The sequence below is a fragment of the Ursus americanus genome, chromosome 32 (genome assembly GCF_024610735.1).
Source record: "Ursus americanus isolate L20-20 chromosome 32, mUrsAme1.1.p, whole genome shotgun sequence".
NCBI lineage: Eukaryota > Metazoa > Chordata > Mammalia > Carnivora > Ursidae > Ursus > Ursus americanus.
In genome coordinates, this window is record NC_142158.1 from 633,487 (window position 1) to 658,380 (window position 24,894).

At 41.1% G+C, this 24,894-nt stretch overlaps 1 protein-coding gene and 1 long non-coding RNA gene across 2 annotated transcripts in view; one reads left to right on the top strand and one right to left on the bottom strand.

Moving 5' to 3' along the window:
- Positions 1-24,872, bottom strand: part of LOC123794458 (uncharacterized) — a 40,939-nt gene extending 16,067 nt beyond the window's left edge. The window contains exons 1-3 of the long non-coding RNA XR_006780207.2: positions 24,555-24,872; positions 23,938-24,001; positions 23,229-23,438 (exon numbers count right to left, since the gene is read on the bottom strand). This is a non-coding gene — a long non-coding RNA (uncharacterized LOC123794458). The remainder of the gene's footprint in view (positions 1-23,228; positions 23,439-23,937; positions 24,002-24,554) is intronic.
- LOC123794428 (olfactory receptor 2W1-like) lies at positions 15,867-16,815 on the top strand. Its single transcript, XM_045800609.2, has one exon. The coding sequence runs from the start codon at positions 15,871-15,873 to the stop codon at positions 16,813-16,815; it is 945 nt and encodes a 314-aa protein (XP_045656565.2). The 5' UTR covers positions 15,867-15,870.
- Positions 24,873-24,894: the final 22 nt, after the last annotated feature.

A 24,894-nucleotide genomic window follows, 5' to 3' on the forward strand; every position in this document is an offset into this window, starting at 1 on the left:
TAAGCAGGAAAAAAACAGACTGACTTTTCAACAGACCAATATCCTGTGTGTATGAATAAACATTTGAGTAGTGCCAACCTTGCATCCCAAATAAAGGACATGCAGTCAAGGCACTTCATAGTAATTTCCTGAATTTTATCATCAAATTCTTATTTGGTTTCATCTCCCCAAAAGCTTTGGTGTTTGATCTTTAAAAAGCATTTTAGGGGAGGAGCTAGGATGGTAGAGTAGTAGGAGAACCCTAGGCTTGCCTCACCCACCAAACACAGCTAGATAAAAATCAAATAATACTGAATATCCAGGAAATCTATCTGATGACTGACAGAACACACTGTGCAACCAGAGGGAGAGAAGAGGCCAACCGTGGAAAGTAGGAGGTGCAAAGACATGGTCTGAGGTAGAAATGGATCATGGGTACACTGGAGGAGAGGGAGCCCTCACTGTGGAGAGAAGCGAGAGAGAGAGAGAGGAACACACAGAGGATCTCAAAACGCGAACACTACCCCAAAGACACCAACTGGGAAAACAAGAGGGGCTGGTTTTTATGCGTTCTTAAAACCAGCAGGGCTCAAAGCCTGGAGTTTGAGAGGTCCGTAGAGTGGCAATAGAGCCCTGAAGGTGATTCAGTACCCCTGCAGGGAAGGCAGGCAGGTAACCTAGGGTCAGATGGTGTGATCTGAGGAATGCCTAAGATGCACTGGGAGAGACTGTTCCCTCCTCTTGTTGCATGACTGAGTGAGGTGGCATGGACTCCCTGAGGACAAAAGGGCTGGCAGTCACCATTACCTTTTCCAGCCCCTGTGCACAGGCACAGAGTCATCTACTGAGTGCGGCTAACCTGGACCCTGGCTCTTTAATGCACTTTGCTCCAAACCCCTTACTCCTGTGCTCTGGTGTGACCGCCCATCTGGGTCAAACCTGCAATCAGTCCCAGCACAGCAAAACCATCCCCCAGAAGTCCAGTCCAGGTCCCCACCATACCAGGTCCCTAATGTTTGGAGTTTGAAAACTCAGCTGGCCTGGTGGGATAGAGCCCAAAGTGAACGGCACTGCTCCAGGCAGGCAAGCAACCCAGACATAGGGTGAAAACAGAAATCTGAAAAATACCTAGGACACACAAAGGGAAGTTACTTTTCTAGGAGGCCTTTCCTGACAGCAGCAAGTATAAATACCCGATGCTGGAGATGAGGGAGAGGGCTGGGGGGCATTCTTTCCCCTGACCCACAGCATAAACTAACTTCCAGAAGCAGTACAGCACCAACTACGATGGCTTACACTAAGCAATACCCCACTGCACTCTGCTAGTACTGCTATTCTAGGGCAAGTGTGCCTAAGAACCAGCACAGTGAGCCCCTTTCCCAGATCAGCACCATCCCCACACACACCATATGTACTGACCAGAGAGTTCTGCCAAGCTTCACCTCTAGTGGACATAGCATCAAGTTTCTTTTAACAAGCAGACCAGAGTACACCAAGTTAAACTTGCCACACTCTGGCCAAGGTCCAAACACTCCCCACTGCAGGCAAGGAGAAACTGTGCAGGCAACTGACCTGAGGGATAGAGCACCACAACACAGCAGCAGAGTGCACGCAGCACACACCAGACACACTTCCTGAAGCGCAGGGCCTCGGACAGTCCATGATCTCTTCTTATAAAGCCATTACTGCCAGGAGCAGGAAACATTACAGACTCTCCTAACACAGAGAAGAAGACAGAGACCTATTCAAAATGCCAACACAGAGGAATTCATCCCAAAAGAAAGAAAAAGAAAAGGTCACAGAGAGGGATCTAATAGAACCAGATATAAGTAATCTATCTGATCCAGAATTTAAAGCAACAATCATAAGGATACTAGCTGGGCTTGAGAAAAGCATAGAACACAACAGAGGCCCTTACTGCAGAAATAAAAGAGCTAAAAACTAAGCAGGCTGAAATGAAAAATGCAATAACCAAGATTCAAAACCAAATGGATGTACTAACCACAAAGATGGATGAAACAGAGGAATGAATAAGTCATATAGAAGACAGAAACATGGGAAATAATGAAGGTGAACAAAAGAGGGAAAGAAAAACCTTGATCACAAAATTAGACTTACAGAACTCAATGACTCCATAAAGAATACTAACATTTCTATCATAGGAGTCCCAGAGGAAGAAGAGTGGTGAAAAGGGGCAGAAGATTTACTCAAGGAAATTATAGTTAAAAACTTACCTATTTGAGGAAGAAAAGAGACATCCAAATCCCAGAGGCACAGAGAACTCTCATCAAAATCAACAAAAGAAGGCCAACACCAAGACATGTTGTACTTAAATTTATAAAACATAGAGATAAAGAAAAAATCCTAAAAGCAGCAAGACAAAAGAAGTCCCTAACTTCCAAGGGTAAACCAATAAGGTTAGCAGCAGATCTCTCCACAAATACGGCAAGCCAGAGGCAGTGGCATGATATATCAACATACTGAATGGGGAAAATAGGCAGCCAAGTATATTTTATTGAGCAAAGCTATCACTCAGAGTAGAAAAATAAGATAAATAGATAATAAATAAAGACTTTCCCAGACAAAAACAAAATGAGTTCATGAACACTAAACCAGCCCTGCAAGAAATTGTAAAGAGGACACTCTCAGTGGCAAAGAAAAACCAAAACTTACAAAGACTAGAAAACACAGAGAAAATCTCCAGAGACAACAAAACAAATAATACAAGGGCACCAAATTCCTATCTACCAGTTATCACTCTGAGTGTAAATGGACTAAATGCTCCAATCAAAAGACATAGGGTGTCAAAATGGATTTAAACGAAAAAAAAAAAGACTTATCTATATGCTGCCTACAAGAGACTCATCTCAGACATACAGACACCTGCAAATTGAAAGCGAGGGGATGGACGTGAAAAGAAAGTCAGAGTAGCGATACTTATATCACACAAATTAGATTTTAAACCAAAGATTGTAACAAGAGATGAAGAAGGGCAGTATATCATAATTAAAGGGGCCTACACAACAAGATCTAACAATTATACATATATATGCCCCCAACATGGCAGCATACAAATATATAAACCAATTAATAACAAAATTAAAGAAATACATTGATAATAATACAATAAGAGGAGGGGACGTTAGCACCCCACTCACACCAATGGACAGATCATCTAAGCAGAAGATCAACAAGGAAACAAGGGCTTTGAATGACACACTGGACCAGATGGACTTAACAGATATATTCAGAACATTTCATCCTAAAGCAGCAGACTACACATTCTTTACAAGGGCACATGGGACATTCTCCAGAATAGATCACATACTGGGTCACAAATCATGTCTCAACTGTTATAAAAAAATTGAGATAATTCCATGCATATTTTCAGACCATAATACTATGCAACATGAAATCAACTATAAGAAGAAATTTGGAATGCGGCGCCTGGGTGGCTCAGTCGTTAAGCATCTGCCTTTAGCTCAGGGTGTGGTCCCAGGGTCCTGGGATCCTGCATGGGGTTCCCTGCTCTCCCCTGGGAGCCTGCTTCTTCCTCTCCCACCCCCCCTGCTTCTGTTCCCTCTCTCGCTGGCTGTCTCTCTCTCTGTCAAATAAAATCTTAAAAAAGAAGAAGAAGAAGAAGAAGAAGAAGAGGAGGAGGAGGAGGAGGAGGAGGAGGAGGAGGAGAAGAAATTTGGAAGAACCATAAATACATGGAGGTTAAAGAACATCCTACTAAAGAATGAATGGGTCAACCAGGAAATTAAAGAAGAAATTAACAAATACATGGAAACGAACAAAATTGAAAATATGATGGTCCAAAACCTCTGGGATGCAGCAAAAGCACTCACAAGAGGGAAACAGCAATACAGGCTATATCAAAAAGCAAAAAAAATCGTAAATACACAACTAAACCTTACACCTAAAGGAACTAGAAAAAGAAAAAAAAAAATGAAGCCAAAGTCCGGCAGAAGAGAAATAAATTTTAAAACAAATCAATGTTATAGAAATTAAAGAAAAAACAGTAGAACAGATCAATGGAACCAGGAAATGTTTCTTTAAAAAAATTAATAAAATGGATAAACTCCTAGCCAGACATGAAAGAAAAGAGAAAGAAGAACTCAAATAAATAAAATCACAAATCAGAAAGGTTAATTCACAACCACTACCACAGAAATACAATTATAAGAGAATATTGTGAAAAATATGCCAACAAACTGGACAATCTGGAAGGAATGGGAAAATTACTAGAAACATGTAAACTACCTAAACTAAAACAGAAAGAAATGGAAAACTTGAACAAACTGATAACCAACAAAAAAAACTGAATCAGTTATCAAAAATCTACCAACAAACAGAAGTCTAGGGCCACATGGTTTCACAAGGGAATTCTAACAAACATTTAAAGAAGAGTTAATACTATTCTTCTCTAACTATTCCAACAAATAGAAATGGAAGGGAAAATTCCAAATTCATTCCATGAAGCCAGATTGACCCTAATTCCAAAACAAGACAAAGACCAAAAAAAAAGAGAACTAAAGGCCAATACCCCTGATGAACATGGATGCAAAAACTATCAACAAATACTAGCAAATTGAATCCAATAATACATTAAAAGAATCATTCACTGGGGCGCCTGGGTGGCTCAGTCAGTTAAGCATCTGCCTTCAGCTCAAGTCATGATCCCAGGGTTCTGCGACCAAGCCCCATGCCAGGCTCCCTGCTCAGCGGGGAGCGTGCTTCTCCGTCTCCCTCTGCCACTCCCCCTGCTCGTGCTCTCTCTTTCTCGCTCTCTCTCTCAAATAAATAAATAAAATCCTTTTAAAAAACCATTCACCAAATCAAGTGGAATCTATTCCTGTGTTGCAAGGTGGTTCAATATTCACAAAACAATGTGATACACTACATAAATAAAAGAAAGGATAAGAACCATACAATCCTCTCAACAGATGGAGAAAAAGCATTTGACAAACTACAGCAAACTTTCTTCATAAAAACCCTCAACAAAGTAGAGACAGAGGGAACACACCTCAACTCATAAAGACCATATCCAAAAGACCCACAGCTAATATCATTCTCAAGGGGGAAAACAGACACTGTAACTCCACGGTCAGGAGCAAGACAAGATGTTCGCGCTCGCCAGTTATTCAAAATAGTACTGAAAATCGTAGACTCAGCAATCAGACAGCAAAAAGAAATAAAAGCATCCAAATCAGAAAGGAGAAGTCAAACATTCACTATATGCAGATGATATGATACTCTATGTAAAAAACCCAAAAGAACCCACCAAAAAATTGCTAGACCTAATACAATTAATTCAGCAAAGTTGCAGGATATGAAATCGATGTGCAGAAGTCTTTTGCATTTCCACACACCAAAAATGAAGCAGGGGAAAAAGAAATCAAGGAACCAATCCCATTTACAATGCTACCCAAAACAGTAAGATACCTAGGAATAAACTTAAAAAGTAAAAGATCTTTACTCTGAAAACTATAGAAAACTTATGAAAGAAGTTGAAGATGACACAAAGCAATGGAAAAATATTCCATGCTCATGGATTTGAAGAACAAACATTGTAAAAATGTCTATACTACCCAAAGCAATCCACACATTTACTGCAATCCCTATAAAATAACACCAGCATTTTACACAGACCTAGAAAAAAAATCCTAAAATTTGCATAAGACCACAAAAGACTCTGAATACTTAAAACAATCCTGAAAAAGAAGAGCAAAGCTGGAGGCATCACAATTCTGGACTGCAATCCATATTACAAATAGGTAGTCATCCAGAAAATATGGTACTGGCACAAAACACACACATAGATCAATGGAACAGAATACAGAAGCCAGAAATGGACCCTCAACTCTATGGTCAACTAATCTTCAACAAAACTGGACAGGAAAATATATCCAATGGAAAAAAGTCTCTTCATTTTTTTGTTTGTTTTTTAATTATGTTATGTTAGTCACCATACAGTACTTCATTAGTTTTTAATGTAGTGTTCCATGATTCATCGTTTGCGTATAACACCCAATGCTCGTTGCAATATGTGCCCTCCTTCCTGGTGATGGGTATTAACAAAGTCTCCTCAATAAATGGTGTTGGGAAAATTGGACAGCAACCTGCAGAAGAATAAAACTGGACCACTTCCTTACTCTATACACAAAAATAAACTCAAAATGGATGAAAGACCTAAATGTGAGACAGGAAACAATCAAAATCCTTGAGGAGAATACAGGCAGCAACCTCTTTGACCTTGGCCGTAGCAACTTCTTACTAGACATGTCTCCCAAGGCAAGGGAAACAAAAGCAAAAATAAACTATTGGGACTTCATCAAATTAAAAGGTTCTGCATAGCAAAGGAAATAATCAATAAAACTAAAAGGCAGCCTACAAAATGGGAGGAGATATTTGCAAATGTCTTATCAGGTAAAGGGCTATTATCCAAAATCTATAAAGAACTTACCAAACTCAACACCCGCCCCCAAAAAAAAAATCCAGTCAAGAAATGGGCAGAAGACATACAAATGGCTAACAGACATGAAAAAATGTTCAACATCACTCGGCATCAGGGAAATAGGAATCAAAACCACAATGAGATACCACCTCACACCAGTCAGAACGGCTAAAATTAACAACTCAGGAAATGACAGATGTTGGTGAAGATACGGAGAAAGGGGAACATCTTACACTGTTGATGGGAAGGTAAACTGGTTTAGTCACTCCAGAAATAGTATGTAGAGTACTCAGGAAGGAAAAACTAGAATTACCCTACAACCCAGCAATTGCACTACCAAGTATTTATACAAAGGATACAAAAATACTGATTCAAAGGGGCACCTGCACCCCAATGTTTATAGCAGCAATGTCCACAATAGCCAAACTATGGAAAGATCCCAGATGTCCACCAACAGATGAATGGATAAAGAAAAGGTGGTATATATATATACAATGGAATATTACTCGGCCATCAGAAAGGATGAAATCTTGCCATTTTCAAGAACGTGGATGGAACTAGAGGGTATTATGCTAAGCAAAATAAGTGAATCAGAGAAAGAAAAATACCATATGATTTCAGTCATATGTGGAATTTAAGAAACAAAACAGGTGAACATAGGGGAAGGAAAGGAAAAATAAAATAAGGTGAAATCAGGGAAGAAGACAAATAATAAGAGACTCTTAACTACTGAAACAAACTGAGGGCTGCTGGAGGGGAGGTGGGTAGGGGTATGGGGTAACTGGGTGATGGACATTAAGGAGGGTGCTTCATGTATTTTATGGCACTGGGTGTTACATGCAACTGATGAATCAGTAAACTAGCAATACTCTATGTTAATTAATTGATTTTAAATTAAAAAAATAAAATAAAATAAAATGCTTAGAATCAGAAGGGTGACATCATCAATATAGCAAAAGAGGTCTACCATCTCCCACCCTAAGAACACTGATTGTGACACAAACAACAGACGACAGTGCCTTTGTTCACTCTGGCCATCCAGCAGAGAAGTCCCAGCACACCGTTGGAGCAGAGACCAACCCAAGATTGGATGCCCTGAAGAACAGCTTCCCTTTACTACCCAGGTCTCCTCAAACCCACAGCAGCAAAGCTCCAGACAAAGAGAGACCTCCTCAGCCTGCAACTTCTCCGTCAGGGGCCGTGGGAACATGTGAGTGAGCACCGGGCTTCCCCAGCTGGGCAGGTTGCTCCTGCACTGCTGGTCGGAATGTCAGTTGGGTGGCCACCTTGGAAAACAGTATGGAGGTTCCTCAAAACATTAAAGATAGAACTACCCTATGGTACAGCAGTTCTACTCCTGGGTATTATTCTCAAGAAAACAAAAACACTAATTTGAAAAGGTGTACACACCCATGTTCACTGCAGCATTACTTACAACAGCTGAGACGTAAGTGCCCGTTGATAAAGAAAATGTGGTAATACATATTCCACAGAATATTATTCAGCCATTAAAAATTGAAATTGTGGGGTGCCTGGGTGGCTCAGTAATTTAAGGGTCTGACTCCTGATTTCAGCTCAGGTTATGATCTCAGGGTCATGACATCAAGCCCCAGGTCTGCCTCCATGCTCAGCGTGGCGTCTGCTTCAGATGCCTTACCCTCCCCCCCTCCCTCCCCCTCTGATCTACCCAAGCTCATTCTCTCTCTCTCTCTCTCTCTCTCTATGTCTCTTTCTCTCTTTCAATATATAAATAAATAAAATCTTTTTTAAACATGAAATTTTGCCACTTGTGACCACACGGATGGGTCTTGAGGGAATAATGCTAAGTGAAATAAATCAGACAGAGAAAGACAAATACCATATGACCTCAACAATGTGTGAATCTTAAAAAAAAAAAAAAAAAAAAAAAAAAAAACCTGGACAGAAAACAGAGGGGTGGTTGCCAGAAGTGAGGGTGGGTGAGAAGGTGAAGGGGATCAAAACTCGTTATACAACAATTAACGGGTTGGGACCTAAGGCACAGCGTGTTGACTATAGTTAATAATACTGTATTGCATATTTGGAAGTTTCTCGGAGTAAATCTGTTTTTTAAGATTTTATTTATTTGAGAGCAAGTGAGAGAGTGAGTGAGAGCATGAGCAGGGGGGAGGGACAGAGAGAGAGGGAGAGGCAGACTCCCTGCTGAGCAGGGAGCCCAACGCAGGACTTGATCCCAGGCTCTGGGATCATGACCTGAGCCAAAGACAGACGCTTAACTGACTAAGCCACCCAGGCGCCCCTTAGAGATTAGATCTTAAAAGTCATTATCACAAGAATTTAAAAAGTTTGTAACTCTGTAGGCTGATGAATGTTCCCTAACCTTAGTGTGGTGATCACCACCTTGCAGTACATGCAAATACTGAATCAGTATGTTGTGCACATGAGCCTAATATATCAATTGTACCTCACATTTTAAAAAACCACAATGAGATACCACATCACACCACTCAGAATGGCTAAAATTAACAAGTCAGGAAACAACAATTGATGTTGGCAAAGATGTTGGCAAGGATGAGGAGAAAGGGGATCCCTCCTACACTGTTGGTGGGAATGCAAGTTGGTACAGCCACTTTGGAAAACAGTGTAGAGGTCCCTTAAAAAGTTAAAAATAGAGCTACCCTATGACCCAGCATTTGCACTACTGTACACAAAAGATACAAACGTTGTGATCTGAAGGAACACCTGCACCCCAGTGTTCATAGCAGCAATGTTCACAACAGCCAAACTATGGAAAGAGCCAAGATGTCCACCGACAGATGGATGGGTAAAGAAGATGTGAGAAACACACACACACACATACACACACACACACACACACACACACACACACACACACACACTGGAATATTACTCAGCCATCAAAAAGGATGAAATCTTACATTTGCAATGATGTGGATGGAACTGGAGGGGATTATGCTAAGTGAAATCAGCCAGAGAAAGACAATTACTATACGATCTCACTCATATGTGGAATTTAAGAAACAAAACAGAGGATCATAGGGGAAGGGAGGAAAAAATAAAGTAAGAAGAAATTAGAGATTAGCCATGAGAGACTCTTAACTATAGGGAACAAACTGAGGGCTGCTGGAGGAGGGTGGGGGGATGGGGTAACCGGGTTATGGACATTAAGGAGGCCATGTGATGTAATGAGCACTGGGTATTATATGCAACTGATGAATAACTGAACTCTACCTCTGAAACTAATAATACTATATGCTAATTAATGGAATTTAAATAAAATAAGATATTAAAAAAACTGACACTAAGTGGTATCATCCCAGGAAAAGACACACTGAGTGGTAGAGCAGAATTCAAAGCTAGAAACATACCAGCACCCTCACACGCACACATATGTGCAGGACCTTTATATATTCAAGAGCTATGATGGCATCTCTGGGGAAAGTAAAACTATTTCAGTAAATTAAACTGGAATTTGGTTACTTACATGGCAAAACAAATTTGGTCTCTCACCCTCTACCATATAAATATATTAATTCTAGGTATATTTAGGGTATGACTTCAAAACGTTTAGGAACCTTAGTATCTTTCTCATTTTAGAATAGAGAACAATTTCTTTTTTTCTTATTTTTAAGATTTTATTTATTTGACAGAGAGAGAGAGAGAGAACAAGCAGGGGAGCTGCAGGCAGAGGGAGAGGGAGAGGGAGAAGCAGACTCCTCTCTGGGCAGAGAGCCCAACGTGGGACTCAATCCCAGAACCCTGGGATCATGACCTGAACTGAAGGCAGATGCTTAACCGACAGAGCCACCCAGGCGCCCACCAATTAAAAGATTCTTCCATGCTTCAATTTACAAATTCTGATGACGAAGAGACATATTTTTTAAAGTAAAATGTCAAGCGACAAACAGAGAAAAAATGTTGCTGGACACACAATCAACAGACAGTTGAAAGCAGTTATAAAGAACCCTATAAATTAAGAAGAAAAAAAGGAGAAGCAAAGCCAAAGAACAATTGTCAGAATCTACAAATGGGTTTTTCACAGACAATTATACGTAGAAGTAAATCCATGAAGATGTAGTCAACCTCATTAGTTATTAGGGAAATGAAAATCAAGATGGCAACTAGATAGCACTTACAATCTTTCAGCTGGCAATGACTTAAAAGTCTGCAACACCAGGCACTGGAGAAAATGTAGATTAATGGAATAATTTTTACAAAACTAGCATGGGATAAATTGATAGAACCACTTTGGAAGAAAATGCCTTCTAAAGTTTGCTTATCCCATAACCAGCAATCCCTGTCCTAGGCATACATTCAAAAGACCTTCCTGCAAACAGGACCTGAGAGACATAAAAAAAATTGTTCATCCTAATGCCTTTCACATAAGCCAAGAACTGTAATCAGAAAGTGAAGAAACAAATTAATTGTAATATATTCACAAATGGAATATTATACAGTCGTGGAAATAAATGAACCACACCTACACAAAATATATTGGATAATCTCACTGACAGGTGAGATTATTAGGTGAAAAAAGGAAAGTCCCAAAAGCACAGATAAGATGTGATATCTTTTGTGGAAGTTCAAATAAACTAATCTTTAAAATACATGCCATTTAGACACTGACATATGCATGTGAGTGGGTTGGTACACAAATCATATTCTAATGCACGTGTGTGATGAACACCAAATTCAAGATCACCCTGGGGGTCAGGGAGGAAGAAGAGAGAGTGTAAAGCCATAGAGGGAGCTATAAGCTGGTAGTGAGACCCCCGTTCCCGAGTTGCGTGGTAGGCTACTTATGTTCATGGTACTATTTTTTTTTTTAAGATTTTATTTATTCATTCGACAGAGAGAGACAGCCAGCGAGAGAGGGAACACAAGCAGGGGGAGTGGGAGAGGAAGAAGCAGGCTCCCAGCGGAAGAGCCTGACGTGGGGCTCGATCCTAGAACGCCAGGATCACGCCCTGAGCCAGAGGCAGACGCTTAACGACTGCGCCCCCCAGGCGCCCCCATGGTACTATTTTTAACTCACTGAAAACAGAACAGTGATGATATGGCTCATGAATCACATGTTTATGATTAATTTTTTTAAAAACAAACATTTTCTTTCTTGCAAACACAACACCTAGAAAATTGCCTACTATTCTCCAATTTGATTGATGTCACACCCACTCAAAAAAAAAGTTCAGTTAAATGTGTTACTTTTTATAGACATGGTTTACATTATATTTTCAATATTCAATAGTAAATTTCATACATAAATAAGTTCATCTCTGAAATTAATTTCCATGGAGGAAAACTAAAAGGAAAAATAAGGAACAAAAGAACAGGTGAAACTCAATGTCTTAAGGGAAACTTTCCTAAAATAGTTGTTTGGGTAAGCCTCTGACCAGGATGTAAGATCTATTAATCACCTCTGTGGGGGACTAGTCCCCCGGGGTCTACACCACATTAACCTTTAGAGTCCTACAAAAACACTTCTTGGAGCACACAGAGACCAGTAGAGGGCTCTCCTGGTTGAATTGGGCAGAGATCCACCTACAAACGTGTCCAACAGGAGTGCACACAAAAGACAACAAATATCCCATCAAAAATACATTCAACAAACCATTCATCCAATTTTCCACCTGTCCCACATGTAGTTTTTCTCCAATATCCACATTAAAGAACTCACTGAATCTTAGTTCAGCTGTTGCATTCAATGCAAATGTGATCCTGCTGTCAGTACAAGAAAGTGGGGGCTAATCAGTATTTCATGGACTCAGTAACTTGCCAAACAAGAACGCTGATTACCCACGAAATGAAGGCTCGTCATCATGGGAACATGGGCACCTTTGGACTATGTAAGAACACGACAGCTGTGAACTCTTCCTTCCTGAAACGTAAATATGTTCTAATTTCCTTTCTAGTTTTCTCTCTATATCATTCTGTACATTCAAATTATGTTTAAATATGTTTGCTTTTATTCTCTTACATTTCACTAAACAAAGGAACATTAGAAACTTGAAGTCCAGGGGTGCCTGGGCGGCTCAGTCGGTTCAGCATCTGCCTGCGGTTCAGGTCATGATCCCAGGGTCCTGGGATCCAGCCGTGCCTTGAGCATCCCTGCTCAGTGGGGAGCCTGCTCTCCCTCTCCTTCTGCCCCTCCCCCTCCTCTCGCTTTCCTCATGCTCTCGCACTCTCTCTCTAATAAATAAATAAAATTAAAAAAAAAAAAAAAGTCCACACCATGAAAAATGAAAACCTGTTTCAGGAGAAATATCTTTTTTTTTAAAGATTTTGTTTATTTATTTGACAGAGAGAGACAGCCAGCCAGAGAGGGAACACAAGCAGGGGTAGTGGGAGAGGAAGAAGCAGGCTACTAGCGTAGGAGCCTGATGTGGGGCTCGATCCCAGAACGCCGGGATCACGCCCTGACCTGAAGGGAGACACTTAACGACTGAGCCACCCAGGCGCCCCGGAAATATCTCTTTTTTAACATCCATTTCTTCAGCTTGCATTCTCTCCTTTTTAATATTACATTCACTTATATGTTAAAATTTTAAAAATAGCTAAAAGTTGAGACGCAAAGCTTAAACCACTATGGAAATGTTTACAAGCATAAAGGAAAAGTCCTATATTTGGATTCACAACATTAAACTACATAATGTGTAATTTCAGGTTTGACACATCTGATAAGGATTCCTGGGGCCTTATGGGACCCAAAGCTTAAACTGAGCCAGTAATGTTTTTCAGCTGCAAAACCTAGCTAACAGGTATTTTAGAAATTGTCCGTCTTCAGTTGTACAGCATACCTAGAGTACGTGCTCACTTCCCAACTTGCCAATTGGAGGAACTCAGTAAGCCACGGTGAGTCCAACTGACAGCAAACGAAGAAGCATGGTAATTAAACATCACAGAGCGTTAGGGGCAGCTGACAGCCAGCAAGAACTTAGTCTGCGAACATAAAGCTAAGATCATATTGGATACTAGGTTCTAATATTGAAGGAAACTCAAAAGACATATAAACAATTTTTAATGAGCTATACTAAACAATATTGTATAGAGATGCATATTTGGGTAATAAAGCTATAAAATACAAGGAGGTGATTACTATAAACATCAGGGTAGTGAATACTTCGGGGACAGGGATGGGTAACGATTGGGATGCAGCACAAAGAAGCTCCTGGGGTGCTTGCCAAGGTGCTGTCTCTGGACCTGCCTGTTAGTTACAAGAAATTCACCTGAACTCATCAAACTTTTGCTTTTCTCTGTATCTATGTTTTGTTGTATAATAAACTGTTCTTCATAATGAAGTCATGTTGAATTGGCTTACTCCATGTTACTTCCAGAATAAAGAAAAAGAGCCAGTGCGTGGATGTAGGGATGACGCACAGATGAAAGGACAGCTACGAAGCTCTGAAAACAGGAGTGTGTGAACATTCTGTGGAAGACCTCCTTCAGGGGCAGAAGGCTGGATCGTGCTTTCTGAGTCTATTTCAACTTTAAAATTCTATGGCCTTTTAATTCCCAACACTATCCCAATGCTATGTTTTTAGAGAACACCCAGTGCATTTTATAATCCATGTTGGGAGCTAAATCCTCTGTCCTCTCCTGCCTCTGGGATTATCGGTTCAGTATGTACATCTTGCTTGTGGGCCCTTTTGTGTACATGAGTGTCTGTGCATTTAAAAAGTTAGGCAAACGTAAAATTTTAAGCATTCCAAGTTTAGTTCTAGCCTATCGTGGTAAAATCACCAGTGTGAAAAATGAGGAGAGCAGGGGTAAATAGAATAATAATAATTTGTGGGTAGGTGAATACAATTTTTAATTTTGAATATTAAATATGAACCGAGCACTGTTCCTAGTGTTTTCACAAATATTAACCCTCACTACCTCCCTTTGAGGAATATTATTATCTTCAGTGAACATACAGAAAACCTGGTGTACAAACAGGTTACAAAACCGCCCAAGGACACATTACCTCCAAGTAGTGAAGCTGGGATTTGACACCAAGCTCTGAGTCCAGAATCTGTGCACTTAAGCACTACGCTCAACTTAGCTGACCTCCGACCACATAAAAACTTCACACTTAAATTTCCATGTTGTATTGAGAAAAACGATATCCCTATCTCGTACTACTTGATAATAACCGTTCCTTTTCACGACTGTAACACTTCCATGTTCTAACTAAACTGCGAAATATACTGTAATTTAATTTCCTTACTTTACTGTAACCGCAGCAAATAAATTTATTAGTCCTTGTCCCCAAACACACTCTGAATACAAAGCACCCTAGGTCTGAAGTTCATGGTCAGAAATTATATGCAAAAAACATTTATAAGCCAAAAAAAAAAATTAAAAACTGAAAAAGTATAAATAATCCAATCATTAAACATTCCATCTATTTAATGATATGATAAAGTATTCAGAAATAGTGAAATCTATGTGTTCTTAATCCCTCTTCTGTAATCTTTCAGAATTGAAATGAGGCTTTACCTACATGGTTCCAAAGCTACCAGAGGATTGACTCATATAATTGGTAAAGGCCATGCAGAAAAACAACCCACTGACTGCTTGTTCGAGTTCCCTCCCTTGCTAATTCTGCTGAGTGGCAGGTGAGTAGGAGCTAACACGGGTGACTGCTGTGTGTATGTGGTAACCAAATGTTTCTGGAATTAGTTTTTAACTCTGCAACAAGTCAGTAGGCTGTTGACAGTGTAACAGCAGTCATGAAAGGCAGTCCAAGAAACATGGGTCCTCTGCACATGAAATGAAGGTTAAAAGGAAAGACGATATTTTCCTGGCACCACACAAGGTCACTATGATGGGGAACACCAAAACTGGTGCAGGAACAGCAGTGTCTGCAATAATGAGTAGGAGCGGAAACACGAGGAGGAGGCTGGTGGTGCTGTGATGACAATGGCTGGAACAAACACGTCTAGAAGCGAACATGGAAGTGACCCTGCTACCAATGGTGGAGCTCATCCCTAGAAAATGGGTCATGTAACTTTTTATCCCAAACTGCACTCCTTTGACAAGGGAAAAATGTGTCATGATTAAGTGACGCTTATGCCATATATTCAAGAAAGAACAACTCCTCAAAATACATCTCACTCTTCAATTATATCATTAACGTGGATTTCTTACCTAACCAAAACACACAGAACCATAGGTGTCATGGCATATTAAGTTCCTTCAATGACTTACAATTCAGTGTGATTGGGTTTGCCATGTTATTGTCAAAACCACCCTGGTTATGAGTGAACACAGAGAGGTTTGGGGCACTGAACACAGGGAGAGTGTTAACAGAGGTGTTCCAAACGGGAGAGAGCAAAAAACAACTGCATCTGGGATACTCAGAGCAAACTACAGAGATTTTTATTTCTACCTAGAGCTGATGCTATTTTGATTACCGTGATTTGTCTCCTAGACTTTCCTAAGGAGCCATGGACACAAACAATGGAAGTTCCACTACGGATTTCATCCTGCTGGGGTTTTCTGATCGACCCCAACTGGAACGCATCATCTCTGGGCTTGTCTTCATCTTCTACATTGTGACTCTGGTAGGAAACACAACCATCATTCTTGTATCTTACCTAGACGCCCAGCTCCACACTCCCATGTATTTCTTCTTATCCAATTTGTCTTTTTTGGATCTCTGCTATGCAACTAGCATTATCCCCCAGATGCTGGTAAATCTATGGGGTCCAACAAAGTCTATTACCTATGGAGGATGTGTGCTCCAATTCTTCTTTGCCCTTGACCTGGGATCTGCTGAATGTCTTCTCTTGGCTGTGATGGCCTATGACCGCTATGCTGCTGTCTGTCAACCTCTTCACTACACAGTGATAATGCACCCTCAGCTTTGCCAGAAGATGGTGCTCACCGCCTGGTTGGGTGGCCTCAGCAGTGCCTTAACTGTATGCTCCTTAACTTTGAATTTGCCAAGATGTGGGCACCGAGAGGTAGATAATTTTTTGTGTGAGATGCCAGCATTGATCAAGATGGCTTGTGTCTACTCAAAAGTAATTGAGATCACTGTATTTGCTCTTGGAGTGGTATTTCTTCTAGCACCTATATCACTAATTCTCATCTCATACGGATTTATCACTCAAGCAGTTGTGAGGATCAAATCAGAGGCAAGGTGGCGTAAGGTCCTTAATACATGTGGCTCCCACCTCACAGTAGTAACTCTGTTTTATGGAACAATCATCTACATGTACATGAAGCCACAGAATAGCACATCCCAAGATGAGGGGAAGTTCCTTTCTCTCTTTTACACGATCATCACACCCACCCTTAACCCTCTGATCTACACTTTAAGAAACAAAGATGTGAAGAACGCAGTAAAGAGAACACTATGTTTAGGAAAATGGTCAGCCAAGTCATGAGTTAGATGGAAGACAGCTAGGAAATATTGACCTTTACCAACAGAAGATGAACTGATTCATTTATGCAAAGAGCTTTTAGTGGGTGTTCACCACGTACCAAGATTTGCTGTAGGTACTGACTTTGTAAATAAGTAGGAAGTAGACGGAAATTACAAGGAGAGATAGACACATAAAGAAGCTTCATACAGTTAAAAAGCTTCAACACTACTCAAGGATTACAGATAAGTAAACATATAATTATGAAATGTGGTTAAATACAATAATCAAGATATGAGCAAAGTATTAAGAAAATATTTCACAGAGAATTTTATTTTAATTTTTTTTTTAAGATTTTATTTATTTATTTGACAGAGAGAGAGACAGCCAGCGAGAGAGGGAACACAAGCAGGGGGAGTGGGAGAGGAAGAAGCAGGCTCATAGCAGAGGAGTCCAATGTGGGGCTCGATCCCATAACGCCAGGATCACGCCCTGAGCAGAAGGCAGACGCCCAACCGCTGTGCCACCCAGGAGCCCCGAGAAATTTATTTTAATGTAGGATTACACAGGACACGACTTCTTCCCACCAGAATTAAAACCTTCATGGGAAATAACATTCCCTTTCCGGCACCTGATACTGCCAATAGGGCCTTTGTGCTGGCGATCAGGTACCGTATACTGATATCTGTTCCACATTCGGCTTCTAGTTTTAACTGGATGCAGGGCCACAATGTGCGTATCGCATTCGGAGCCTGGCCTCCACCAACACAATGCCAGGGAAGCAATGTGGGCAACTCCTGGGTTATCGTCTCACATATGAAGCCATATGCTCTCACTCTTCCCCCTCCCCCTTCCTCTTGGCTGGAATGTGACTGCAGAGGGTACCTAGCTTTACCAAACCCTATGAGGGAACCGAACAGACCCACCCCTGCAGCAGAGCAATGCCTCCACACTATTACAGGAGGAAAAGCTAACCATTTAAAATTAATTAAGCCACTCTACTTTGGGGTCTCTCTGTTAGAGGAGCTTAACTTCTACCCTCCATGGCCTGATAAGGACTTCAGGCGTTTCCTGGAAGGTAGTGTGGTCCTTCAATCAGCAGCAACAGCATCACCTGGTGCCTTATCAGAAATGCACACTCTTGGGCCCACCTCAGACCTACTGACCAACCATCTGAGTAGGGACTCAGCAACTGATGTTTCTTAACAAGCACTACAGGTAATCAGGCTGAAGTTTGAGAACCACTGTTACAGAGAAGTGGGAGATGCTGAGTCTCTAAAAAGAAATTTAAAATGGTCTTGTGGACTTTAATTAATTTCCTTCCTATACATGTGTGAAAGGAGGTGAGTAACAGTTCTCAAGTATCTTAGATAGGAGAAATGAAGGAAATGAGGAGTTTTGCCTAAATGAAATCAATAGAAAAGGTTATTATTTAGAAAATGGAAGGGAGAGATGATGGCAGAAGAGTTAGGGGACCTCATTTCATCTGGTCCCTTGAATTTAGTAGATACCTAGCAAATCAATCTGAACACCTATGAATTAAACCTGAGACTTAAGAAAATAATTGCTGGAACTCCATAAATAGAAAAGTGACCACTTTTTGCAAGACAGGAGGTGAGCTGAAGTGAATCTGAGGGGACATATCAGAAGATAAACCATGAGGGAGGGAGCCTCCATAAGCCAGCTACCAGAAAGTGACAGAGCAGTGGAGCACACAGTCAGAACTTCTGGAAGTCTGCTCCAATGAGTGATGTCCTTGCATGAAAGGTGCTCAGGTGGCAAAGCGGGGCAGAATCCTAAGTGGGACAGTGTGACTCAGGATCCCACAGGTCACAGAAAGAACAGGGGTGCCTAGAACAGCAGAGTTCCCAAGCACTGGCATCAAAAGACACAGGGTATCAGATGGGATAAAAAAGCAAGATTCATCCATATACCATCTACAAGAGAATCATTTTTAGACCCAAAGCACCTCCAGATTGGAACTGAGGGTATTGAGAACCATTTACCATGCCAACGGACCTCAAAAGAAAGCTGGGGTAGCAATTCTCACATCAGACAAATTAGAAAAAGTATTGGACAAAGTACAGCATTCTTTCTTGATTAAAACTCTCCACCGTAGGTGGATAGAAGGAACATACCTCAATCTCATAAAAGCCATGTATGAAAACCCCATAGCAAATATTCTCAATGGGGAAACACTGAGAGCTTTTCCTCTAAGGTCAGGGACACGACAGGGATGCCCACTGTCGCCACTGTTGTTCAAAGTAGTACTGGAAATCCTAGCCTCAGCAATCAGACAACAAAAAGAAACAAAAAACATTCAAACTGGCAAAGAACTCAAACTCTTACTCTTCACAGATGACAAGATACTTTATGTGGAAAACCCAGAAGGCTCCACTCCCAAATTATTAGAACTCATACAGCAATTCAGTAATGTGGCAGGATACAAAATCAATGCACAGAAATCACTTGCATTTCTGTACACTAACAATGTGACTGAAGAAAGAGAGATTAAGGAATCGATTCCATTCACAATAACACCAAAAACCATAAGATACCTAGGAATAAACCTAACCAAAGAGGTAAAGGATCTATACTCTAGAAACTACAGAACACTTATGAAAGAAATGCAGAAAGACACAAAGAAACAGAAAAACATTCCACACTCATGGATTGAAAGAATAAATATTACTAAGTGTCTATGCTGCCCAGAGAAATCTACACATTTAATGCAATCCCTATCTAAATACCATCAACTTTTTTCACAGAAATGGATCAAACAATCCTAAAATTTGTATGGAACCAGAAAATACCCCAAATAGCCAGAGGAGTGGAAAACAAAAACCAAAGCTAGGGGCATCAGAATTCCAGATTTTAAGCTATATGACAAAGCTGTGATCACCAAGACAGTATGGTACTGGCACAAAAACAGGCACATAGATCAATGGACAGAATCGAGAATCCAGATACGGACTCTCAACTCTATGGTCAACTAATCTTCGACAAAGCAGGAGAGAATATCCAATGGAAAAAAAGTCTCTTCGGGCCGCCTGGGAAGGGCTCAGCTGGTTAAGCATCTGCGTTTGGCTCAGGTAATGATCCCAGGATCCTGGGATTGAGTCCCGCTTCAGGCTCCCTGCTCAGCAGGGAATCTAGTTCTGCCTCTCCCTGCCAAACACCCTGCTTGTGTGCTCGCTCTCTCTCTCTCTGGCAAACAAATAAGTAAAATCTTTAAAAAAAAAAAAAAGTCTCTTCAGCAAATGGTGCTGGGAAAATTGGACAGCCACATACAGAAGCATGAAACTGGACCATTCTCTTACACCACAAGCAAAGATAAATGCAAAATGGATGAGGGACCTCGATGTGAGACAGATCCATCAAAATCCTAGAGGAGAACACTAGCAGCAACCTCTTTAGCCTCAGCCACAGCAACTTATTGCTAGACACGTCTCCAATGTCAACGGAAACAAAAGCAAAAATGAACTTTTGGGACTTCACCAAGGTAAAATCTTCTGCAAATCAAGCTGTCTCTCTTCGCAGATGACATGATACTCTATATGGAAAACCCAAAAGACTCCACCACCAAATCACTAGAACTTACAGAGCAATTCAGTAACGTGGCGGGATACAAAATCAATGCTCAGAAATCGGTTGCACTTCTATACACGAACAATGAGACTGAAGAAAGGGAAATTAGGGAATCCATCCCATTTACAATAGCACCAAATATCATACATAATCTCGGAATTAACTTAACCAGAGAGGTAAAGGATCTATATTCTAGAAACTATAGATACCTCTTGAAAGACATTAAAGAAGACACAGAACGATGGAAAAACATTCCATGCTCATGGATCGGAAGAATTAACTTAGTTAAAATGTCTATGCTACCCAGAGCAATTTACACTCTTAATGCCATCCCGATCAAAATACTAATGACATTTTTCAAAGAGCTGGAACAAACAGCCCTTAAATTTGTGTGGAACCAGAAAAGACACCGAATCGCCAAGGAAATGTTGAAAAGGAAAAACAAAGCTGGGGGCATCACAATGCCGGATTTCAAGATATACTACAAAGCTGTGATCACCAAGACAGCATGGTACTGGCACAAAAACAGACACATAGACCAATGGAACAGAATAGAGAACCCAGAAATGGACCCTCAACTCTAGAGTCAACTAATATTCAACAAAGCAGGAAAGTATGTCCAGTGGAAACAAAGACAGTCTCTTCAACACACGGTGTTGGGAAAATTGGACAGCCACATGCAGAAGAATGAAACTGGACCGTTTCCTTATAGCACACACAAAAACAGACTCAAAATGGATGGAAGACCTCAATGTGACACAGGAATCCATCAAAATCCTAGAGGGGAACACGGGAGCAAACTCCATGACATCAGCCACAGCAACTTCTTCCTAGACACATCACCAAAGGCAAGGAAAGCAAGGGCAAAAATGAACTATTAGGACTTCATCAAGATAAAAAGCTTTTGCACAGGGGTGCCTGGGTGGCTCAGTCATTAAGCGTCCGCCTTTGGCTCAGGGCTGATCCCGGGGTCCTGGGATCGAGCCCCACATAGGGCTCCATGCAGCTCGCTGAGAGCCTGCTTCTTCCTCTCCTACTCCCCCTGCTTGTGTTCCCTCTCTCGCTGGCTGTCTCTCTCTGTCAAATAAATAAATAAAATCCTAAAAAAAAAAAAAAAAAAAAGCTTTTGCACAGCAAGGGAAACAGTCAACAAAACCAAAAGACAATCTACAGAATGGGAGAAGATATTTGCAAATGACATATCAGATAACGGGCTAGTATCCAAAATCTATAAAGAACTTATCAAACTCAACACCCCAAAAACAAATGATCCAATCAAGACATGGGCAGAAGACGTGAAGACATTTCTCCAAAGACATCCAAATGGCCAAGAGACACATGAAAAAGTGCTCAACATCACTCGGCATCAGGGAACTACAAATCCAAACCACAATGAGGTACCACCTCACACCAATCAGAATGGCTAAAATTAACAAGTCAGGAAATACAAATGTTGGCAAGGATGTGGAGAAAGGGGAACCCTTTTACACTGTTGGTGGGAATGCAGGTTAGTACAGCCACTCTGGAAAACAGTACGGAGGTTCCTCAAAAAATTGAATATAGAGCTACCCTACAACCCAGCAATTACACTACTAGTTATTTACCCCAACAATACAGATGTAGTGAAAAGAAGGGGCACATGCACCCCAATGTTCATAGCAGCAATGTCCATAGTAGCCAAACTACGGAAAGAGCCTAGATGTCCATCGACAAATGAATGGATGAAGAAGATGTGGTGTGTGTATATATATATATATATACAATGTAATACTACTCAGCTATCAAAAAAACAAAATCTTGCCATTTGCAACAACGTGGATGGAGCTAGAGGGTATTATGCTAAGCCAAATAAGTCAACCAGAGAAAGACAATTATTATATGATCTCACTGATATGTGGAATTTGAGAAACAAGGCAGAGGATCATAGGGGAAGAGAGGAAAAAGTGAAACAAGACAACACCAGAGAGGGAGACAAGCCATAAGAGACTCTTACTCTCAGGAAACAAACTGAGGGTTGTGGGAGGGGAGTGGGGGAGGGATGGAGTGGCTGGGTGATGGACACTGGGGAGGATATGTACTATGGTGAGTTCTGTGAATTGTGTAAGACTGATGAATCACAGATCTGTACTCGTGAAACAAAACATTACATGTTAACAAAAAAATTAAGAATGGATCATAATAGACTATGGACTCTGAGAAACAAACTGAGGGCTTCAGAGGGGAGGGGGTGGGGGAATGGGACAGGCTGGTGATGGGTAGTAAGGAGGGCACGTATTGCATGGTGCACTGGGTGTTATACACAACTAATGAATCATCGAACTTTACATCAAAAACCAGGGATGTACTGTATGGTGACTAACATAATATAATAAAAAATATTATTATAAAAAAAGAATGGATCATAATAGATCCTACAACAAATAACATTGCCTTATTCTTTTTTTTTAAGATTTCATTTATTTATTTGACAGAAAGAGAGACAGCCAGAGAGAGATGGAACACAAGCAGGGGGAGTGGGAGAGGAAGAAGCAGGCTCCCAGCGGAGCAGGGAGCCTGATGTGGGGCTCGATCCCAGGACCCTGGGATCACACCCTGGGCTGAAGACAAAGGCTTAACCACTGAGCCACGCAGGCGCCCCATCATTGCCTTATTTCTTAATAAAAAAGTTATAACCCAGAAGAAAATAAAGCTATAAAATCCCTTAAATATAAAAATAAATAAAAATAAAAATCCATGAGCTTGTAATGAGGTTCAAAAAGAGAAACCAAACCAAAATAAAAAAATAGTTATGAATTGTTGCATTAAAAAGTACCCTCAAAATTTAGAATCAAACGTCAAATATTTATTACCTCACACAGTTTGTGCAGATCAGGAATCTGAGAGCAGCTTAGCTGCTGGTTTTGGATCTTTGAGCTGTGCTGCGTCATCTGAAGGTCCGACTGGGGGCTGGAGGATGCACGTCTAAACTCTCTCAAGTGGCTGTCGGCAGGGGCCTTCAAGTCCTCCCACATGGGCCACTCCTCACAGTGTGACAGCTGGCCTCCCTCAGAGTGAGTGATCTGAGAGGCAGGGAGAGAAAGAGACACAAAGCTGGAAGCCACAATGTCCTTTATACCTTAACGTTAGAAGTAGCGTATCATCACTTCTGCGTAGTCCACAGGCCACACACACCAGCTCTGGCACAATGTGCAAGGGAGCTGCACGTGGGAAGAATCCTGGAAGGCGGGGCTCACCCATGGCCATTTCAAAGAACGGCCAGCGCATCAGTGGTCATGGCACCTGAGGCAAGCCACTTACTCTGAACACTGGCACTTAAATTGAGAAAAGTAAACATTTATTGTCCTTCCCGTATGAACTACATTTCAGGAAAACCAAATAGCCCTAAATTTATATGTTGATGAGAGAAAAACCCTTCTGTAAAAGAAATTCCTGTTCATAAATATGACAAAAATTACTGAATCAGAAAAATCACAATTTTGCCAGCCCTAATGAAATGGCGGATTTAGGCAAAGATCAGTAGGTTAAAGCACCAAATGAAAGGCTGATGGGGAACTTTACCTGGAAATATCCAGCTGTCAAGTTAGCATCCCAGAGAGTGGAACAGTCAGACCTCGTGTGCCTCCTGATACAAAACAACAAGTACATAGCACCACCTAAGAATGATTCTCACGCACACAGGTAAACCCACCGCGAATCAAACTTTCAGAGCTAACATCTAGCTAATAGGAAATACAAGCCTAGAGAAATAAATTAAATGAAGATACAAATGGACAAAACCAGCATGCGAAAAACTCAGGACAAATGACCCAGTTTGTTTAACTGGGGTTAGGAGGGTGAGTGAGAGATGGAAAGAGGAACTATTCTAGGTCTCAATTAAAAGAAAATTTAAAGAAATAACCCCAAAAAACCATGTCCACTTTGGCCAACAGCCAGTCATGTTTTATACATTTGGGCACGTTTAGTACGCACTTAGTACTAGATGGTAACCAGGAATTATTTAAAAATTTTAGGTGGGATAGTGGCACTGTGGTTCTGCTAGAAAATGTCCCTATTTTTTAAGAAATGCATTCTCAAAAACAATGCTGAAATAACACCTTCTGAGTTTGCTTTCAAATATTTGAGCAAGAAAAACGGGGCTGGGGCGGACAGACGAAACAAGTGCGGCGGAATCTTACTTATTATTAAGTCTGAGCGATGAGTATATGCGTGCTCATCAGTCTTCGCTCAACTTTTGTGTGGGCTTAAATTTTCGTAAGGGTTTTTTTAAATTTTTGAAAAAGAGCATTCCATCACTCATCTTGTGTTTTTGGCTAATATTTAAAAGTGACTTTTTCATATATTTACGTCACAAAACTCCCGCGCACTCCAGCGAGGAACCCAAAGCCGGACCACAACGGGTCGCTGTGCTGTGACGCACTGAACGCTGCGACCCCCGCGCCCCTCGCGCCCTCAGGAACTCGCGCGAACTCCCGGGCCGGGCGCGCGAGAGGGCCCGCGGGAATTTCCGGGGAAGTC